General features: G+C 37.6%; 1 protein-coding gene across 1 annotated transcript; it reads right to left on the bottom strand.

Moving 5' to 3' along the window:
* Positions 1-6,041: 6,041 nt before the first annotated feature.
* On the bottom strand, positions 6,042-7,004 carry LOC112911049 (olfactory receptor 2T29-like). The gene has a single exon (XM_025987368.1). It carries the CDS (start codon positions 7,002-7,004, stop codon positions 6,042-6,044), a length of 963 nt encoding a protein of 320 aa, XP_025843153.1.
* Positions 7,005-7,835: the final 831 nt, after the last annotated feature.

Here is a 7,835-nt window from a genome sequence, read left to right as displayed (position 1 = left end):
GAGGAAAGGTTAAGGGAAATAAATTATAACCTCAGAAGGAAAAATCTATGTTTAAAGGGGGTTCCAGGGCAGCCCCGGTGGCGCAGCTGTTTAGTGCTGTCTGCAGCCCAGGGCATGATCCTGGAGACCCTGGATTGAGTCCCATGTCAGGCTCTCTGTATAGTGCCTGCTTCTCCCTCTGCCTGTGTCTCTGCCTCTCTCTCTCTCTCTCTGTCTCTATGAATAAATAAAGTCTTAAAAAAATTAAAAAAATAAGTTAAAAAAATAAAATAAAATAAAGGGGGGTTCCAGAGGGTGCCAAAAGGAACAGAGCTGTTTGGTGCCTGCCTTTGGCCCAGGGCACGATCTTGGAGACCCGGGATCGAGTCCCATGTCAGGCTCCCGGTGCATGGAGCCTGCTTCTCCCTCTGCCTGTGTCTCTGCCTCTCTCTCTCTCTGTGTGTGTGTGTGTGACTATCATAAATAAATAAAAATTAAAAAAGAAAAAAAAAGGACCAGAAAGTGTATTTGAAGAAATCATAGCCAAGACCTTCCCTAACTTGGGGAAAGAATCAGGCATGCAGATCCTGGAGATAGAGTGATCCCCCCTATACTCAGTGAAAACCTTTCAACACCCTGATGTTTCATGGTGAAACTTCCAAATTCCAAAGATAAAGAGAAGATCCTCAAAGCAGCAAGATACAAGGGGTCCCTAAACTTTATGGGGAGAAGTCGTAGGTTAACAGCAGACCTCTCCCCAGTGAGCTGGATGGCCAGAAAGGGCTGGCACGATACATTCAGGGTCCTAAATGAGAAGAGTTCAATTTGCCAACATATAGCATATCACCCATGGCTCATCCCGTCAAGTGCCCCCCTGAGCGCAGTCATCCAGTCACCCCAACCACCCAGGCAACAACCTTTCCAGTACCCCTTGTTCATTTCCCAGAGTTAGGAGTCTCTCATATTCTGTCATCTTCAACTGATATTTTCACTCATTTTCTCTCCGTTTCCCTTTATTCCCTTTCACTATTTTTTATTATCCCAAATGAATGACACCGTATAATCATTGCCCTTCTCCGATTATTTTCCCTCAGCATTATACCGTCCGGTTCCATCCACAACAAAGCAAGCAGTAGGTCTTTGTCATTTCTATTCTTTTCTTTTCTTTTTTTTTTTGTACTTAACAAATATATTCAGAACATTTCATCCTAAAACAGCAGAAGACACAGTCTTTTTGAGTGCATATGAAATATTCTGCAGAATAGATCACATACCAGGTCACAAATCAGACCTTCACAAGTACAAAAAGATGAATACTATACCATATACCATGCATATTTTCCAACCACAATGACATTAAACTTAAGGTCAACCACAAGAAAAAAGTTGGAAATAGCACTAATATCTGGGGGTTAAAAAATATCTTACTGCTCATAATGAATGGGTTAAGCACCTGCGAATGTGAGCTATGGGAGAAACGACGTCATACATTAGAAGCTGACTTGGAACATATATGCCCTCTGGAGAATCTTGTCCTACCCTGCAAGGAATTGCCACCTAGATGGCACTACAGCTGAATCTTTTATTTTTAATTTTTCTTAAATTTATTTTTTATTGGTGTTCAATTTGCCAGCACATAGAATAACACCCAGTGCTCATCCCATCAAGTGCCCTTCTCAGTGCCCGTCACCCAGTGACCTGCACCCCACACCCATCTCCCTTTCTACCACCCCCAGTTCGTTTCCTAGTGTTTGGAGTCTCTCATGTTCTGTTTCCCTTTCTGAATTTCCTGACTGATTTTTTTCTCATTTCCCCTTTATTCCCTTTCATTATGTTTTATATTCCCCAAATGAAGGAGACCATATAATGTTTGTCCTTCTCAGATTGACTTATTTCACTCAGTATAATACCCTCCAGTTACATCCATGTCGAAGGAAATGCTGCTTATTTGTCGTTTCTTTTCTTTTCTTTTTTTTAACTTAACAAATATGTTCAGAACATTTCACCCTAAAACAGCACAATACACAGTGTTTTTTTAATTGATTTTTTATTTGTGTTCAATTTGCCCACATATACAGTAACACCCAGTGCTCATCCTGTCAAGTGACGACGTCAGTCCAGTCAGCCACCACCACTGCCCCCCTCCCCTTCCACCAACCCTAGTTCTTATCCCAGAGTTAGGAGTCTCTCATGTTCTGTCTCCCTTTCTGATATTTCCCACTCATTTTTTTCTCCTTTCCCCTTTATTCCCTTTCACTATTTTTTAAATTCCCCAGTTGAATGACATCATATAATGTTTGTTCTTCTCCGATTGACATATTTTACTCAGCATAATACCCTCCAGTTCCATCCACGTGGAAACCAAAGGTGGGGGCAGCCCTGGTGGCACAGCGGTTTAGCGCCGCCTGCAGCCCACGGCGGGATCTTGGAGACCCGGAATCGAGTCCCATGTTGGGGTCCCTGCATGGAACATGATTCTCCCTCTGCCTGTGTCTCTGCCTCTCTCTCTCGCTCTGTATCTCTCATGAGTAAAAAAAAAAATAAAATCTAAAGAAAAGAAAAACGAAACCAAAGGTGGGAATTTATGGTTTCTAAAGCCTGAGTAATATTCCATTGTATACATAAACCACATCTTCTTTATCCATTCATCTTTCGACGGACACCGAGGCTCCTTCCACAGTTTGGTTATTGTGGACATTGCTGCTAGAAACATCGGGGTGCAGGTGTCCCGGAGTTTCACTGCATCTGTATCTTTGGGGTAAATCCCCAGCAGTGCAATTGCTGAGTTTTGATTATTTTTCCTACCAACGTAATAATTTATGTTAAGATATTTGTAGCAGACACTCGTTTTTCAAATAATAGTTATCCAGATTCAGTGACACCATTAAATTTATTAATAAGCAACTTATTTGAAACTGAGGACATATCCATCCTTTGGAATATAACCCAGTCTCCAAGCGCTGAAATGGTAAGATACTTAAATAGTTCATGGAGTTAAAAAATCATGTTTTAGCTTGGTTTTCTCACCAAAATAAAAGTTTGAGTTATACAATTCAAAGGTTTTTAGCCATATCATTAAAGGTTTTCATTTTCTGAACTCAGTGTCAGCCAGGGACACTAAAACATATGTTTACAAATAATAACTTTAAAAGGAAATGTTTATGCTTATAAATAACCTAAGAGGCAAAAAATAATTAATGTATCTATGTTTAAGGAACCTCATTTTTTAGCATCCCTAGAAAATAGTTTTGTTCATTATATTTTTCAAATGTTATTCTTTGAACACATTTAAGAAAACAAATTTTGTGAAAAATAATGCAAATTTTTCTACCTAATCTATGTTTCTTAATTCTAAAGTTGGATGAAGGGGATCCCTGGGTGGCGCAGCGGTTTGGCGCCTGCCTTTGGCCCAGGGCGCGATCCTGAAGACCCGGGATCGAATCCCACATCAGGCTCCCGGTGCATGGAGCCTGTTTCTCCCTCAGCCTGTGTCTCTGCCTCTCTCTCTCTCTCTCTGTGACTATCATAAATAATAATAAAAAAAAATAAAGTTGGATGAAGAATTCCAATAATGGTCTTTAATGTGCTCTGGGATATAGAAATCTGAAGTCTTGATGCCATGGGATAAAATTGATTCACTTCACCAAATGCTGATGATATCACTAACAAAAGCACATGAATAAATAAGAAATTTGAAATTTTTAGACTATTTTAGAGCAGGTACTTATTTGGGACTTGTAAGTAAGTGCATTTGAATGCCTGCAGCTCTTCCATTTCAGTTTTTAACTCTAGTTGCAAGAAATTTGGAGCACCAATTCTAAGTATTTGATACTATATATCATTTGATAAATAACTTTATTGAAAGCATTGTTCTTTTAAATTCTTATTAGTAGAGACAATGGACATCACATTTTAGATACATTAAAAAGAAAGGCAATTGTTCTAAAAACGTTTAATTAGATATTTTTGGTTCAAAACAGAGTAATTTTTAAAAATCTTTGAAATAATATGTCTCAACACCACATTTTGTTTTATTTTGTCTCATTTAGTTCTCCATGTATAGAGTGTTGTAAATGGAACCATCAAATGTATCGTGATAGTCATGAAAATTGAGGGGAGATACATACATTTCTCAATTACTTTAGAGTGGCATTTTGTATTAATTCAGTTTTACTGAAACAAAAAAGTATTGGGAACTAGTTTTCTGATATTGTTCTCCAAAATACTGCAAGATCTTTATTTTACAGTCATGAACTAATCAAGTATGTCAAGAGGAGAAAAATGAATTTTTACTTTTGAAACTGATTCTTCATGAGTTGGATGCCCATTATAAAATGGTAGTTATTTTAATCATGTCAGTGGTTTTATGCAACAGATTCAAAAGGCCCCACATACTCTAAATATCCCTTTCCTCCATCCAGTCCATCCTGGTGTCAAGGCATGGTCCATTTCATTTAGATCAGCACCATCTACTTCACCATCTTCACTCATTGGTCTCTCTACTTGCAGTGCTGCGCTTTCCCAATTGACCATTAATTTGACATCTCTAAAATGCAGATCTAATCATTTTACTACTGTATGTAGATCTCTGGGGCACAGAAGAGCAAGAAACACGTCTATAAAGTAAAGTAGGAAAGGAAGAACAATAGAAATACTTACCTTTTATACTTTGCCAACCTTCTGACCTTTACTCGTGTTGTACCTTTTCTATGGCATATTGTCCCTGAGAAAACTCCCTCTTCCACAGACTCCTATACTCATCTGAGGGTACATCTAGTCAACATTCAACAAAGAGTTCTAGAGTCTGATCTGAGTTCCCCTTTTTGACCAAATTTGTGTGTCACAGGTAGGATAGAAGTGTCCTTATGAGCTGTGTACTTTGCACATGAGTATCAAGGTGTATCCTATTTGCATATAAAACTATAGAGTTTCAAATTCTTTGAAAACAGTAATCACATAGTGTTCATATTTTAATATCATTTAGCTGTTATTTTGGATTATAATAGAGTATAAAATATTTATTAAATAATTGAATAAATAAGTTTGAATATTTGATATTCTGCTTCTCCTTTTCATCTAATAAATTACATATTTCAAACTCAGCTCAGATATCACCTCAGGCAAGGAACCTTCCCTAAATCTTCCTTCCTATCTGGATTCATATTTTTCCCCATTTTTTATGCAAATATGGATATTAAACCTATCATTTGGTAGGGCTTTTAACCACTTGGTGCTTTCATTTTTGGACCATATCCACATAGTGTACATCATTAAGGTCTAGCAAATTAAGGGATGATACATGGTAGGCAGATGACAAGATTGTCCCACTAATAATTAGTCACATTGAAATGAACATATTTTATAGGATATCATGTCACTTACACTGCCCTTAAAAAGGCTTATATTTTAGCTGTTTATATGGAATAATTCTATTATTACAGAAAAGTTGCATAAATAAGAATAGTACAAACCACAGCCACATACCTTTTACCGAAATTGAACAGCTGTTAACATTTTTACCTCTTTTTCGTTATCACCCTTTTCCTTATCCTTCACTTGAATCAATTTTATAGAATCAAACTTTTTTCCTTTAAATATTTTAATTATGCATTTCCTAAGAATCAGAGGGCAGTTATCAACTTCAGTAAATATAACATGACTATATAATCGTATAATACATTTTGAAAGGATAAGAATTAGAAAATTAAAGAGTTTTATAGTACAGGGAGGCAATATTTTTAAAAAATGAAGATGCAAAAGTGAGATGAACACAATGGCATAAAAAGTTGAAGGAATAAGGTTGACATAAAATTCTAAACTTATAATGTGTTAAAGAGAAGAAAAATTACAGTAATACCAAATTTTCCTACTTTATAATTTCTTTTTTAAAGATTTAATTTATTTGAGAGAGAGAGAATATGAGTGAGTGGGAGGAATGGAGAGAGAAAGAGAAGCAGACTCCCCCCTGAGCAGGGAGTCTGATGCAGTTCTAGATCCCAGGATCCTGGGATCATTACCTAAGCCAAAGACATATGCTTAACCTACTGAGCCACCCAGGGACCCTACTTTAGAGTTTCTTGAAAACCAGGTCCCATATTCAGCATTTTCTTCACCGCTCCCATAACATCCTTATTTCTTAGGCTATAGATCAAAGGATTTAGCACAGGAGTGAGTATGGTGTAAAAGACAGATACCATCATGTCCTTCTCAGGTGTATGGTAGGAATTGGGGAGCATGTAAGTATAAATGGCAGCCCCATAGAAGAGGATGACCAGAGTCATGTGGGAAGAACAAGTGGCAAAGGCCTTCTTCTGGCCTTCTGCTGAGTTCATCCTGTGGATGGTGATGAGGATAAAGTAGTAAGAGCCTGAAATGACTGTCACAGGAATGAGAAGCATGAGCACACAGCACAAATACATGAAAACCTCATAGATGGAAGTGTCTGAACAAGAGAGTTTCAATACAGCAGGGACTTCACAGAAGAAATGATGAATCTCCCGAGATCTGCAAAAGGAGAAGGTCATGGTGATGGGAGTGAACAAGAAGCCATCCACTGAGCCCAGGAACCAGCAGCCAGATGCTATGATGAGCAACACCTGATGATTCATGAGGATAGGGTAACGGAGAGGATGGCAGATGGCCACATAGCGGTCATAGGCCATGGAGGCTAGAAGAAAAAATTCTGAACCTGCTAGTGTCACATAGAGAAACATCTGTATCCCACATTCCGTGGCTGAGATCTTATTCATACCCATGACTTGGTCCATGAGCATCTTGGGCACAGTAACGGAAATATACATCATGTCCATGAGAGATAGTTGGCTGATAAAAAAGTACATAGGGGTGTGGAGGTGGGAATCAGAATATATCAGTAGAATCAGGATGGTGTTTCCAGATAAGGCCATTAGGAAAACCACAAGAATGACCAAACAAAGGAGAGCTGGGTGTTTGGATTTATTGAACAGTCCCACTAGGATGAAATCTGACCTCCCAGTGTGGTTAGCCAGCCAGTTGATGTTCTCCATGAGATTTCACCTGGAAAAGCTAGAAAAACTTTGGGATTAATGAATGAATCAATCATGAAACATCACCAACTGAAATGAATATTTGGTGAGAGAAAGTGTGTGTGTGTGTGTGTGTGTGAGAGAGAGAGAGAGAGAGAGAGAGAACCTAATTATAGTAACAGAAATAAATTACCTGTAACTATAAATTTACCATATAGTGAGGTTGTAGTGTTCATTAGATTGTGAATTTACCTCTTGATATTGTATCTTTTTCCAATAGGCATGTAAATTTGTTTAGTTTAGCTGTTGCCCTATGCAAACACAAAAGATGAATCAAAATGTAAAAAAAAATCATATATGTATATATTCTTATAGAATTTTTATTGTAGATATCAAAATATCATTAACCTGTCTGCTCTAAGAATACAACTGAGATCTTAAAATATCTTCAAGGTGTATTCTATATAAGGCAAATTTAATTTCACAGGGCATAGAAATATTAAATCATTACCTTGTACAACTGGAACTAGTAGAATGTTATATATCAGTAATAACCCCTCAAAAGAAAATGATCTAGAAAGTAATTTCAAAACAATTTGGGGAAAATCTATATGAAATTCTTGAGCCCTCTTTTTCCCATAAGACTGAGCCACACTGTGAGACTCTGTTGTTGTATGGAGTAAGCCACAAACTCCCAAAACCAGATCATGGTCTTTACCAATGACCAAACTCTTAGATAGCCCAGAGGCCAGACTGTAAATGTAGGACTACCTTATCGTTTACACACTATTCCTCCATCCACTCTACATACATAAAAAGAGGATAAGAATAATGTTTTTATCTGACATATGG

The sequence above is a fragment of the Vulpes vulpes genome, chromosome 7 (genome assembly GCF_048418805.1).
Source record: "Vulpes vulpes isolate BD-2025 chromosome 7, VulVul3, whole genome shotgun sequence".
Lineage (NCBI taxonomy): Eukaryota > Metazoa > Chordata > Mammalia > Carnivora > Canidae > Vulpes > Vulpes vulpes.
The sequence above is the reverse complement of the archived record's forward strand: the minus strand, read 5'-3'. Positions and strand labels throughout refer to the sequence as shown.

Bases quoted from the DNA above. Each gene is read 5' to 3' on its own strand.
- LOC112911049 (XM_025987368.1), bottom strand. From the start codon at position 7,004: ATGGAGAACATCAACTGGCTGGCTAACCACACTGGGAGGTCAGATTTC.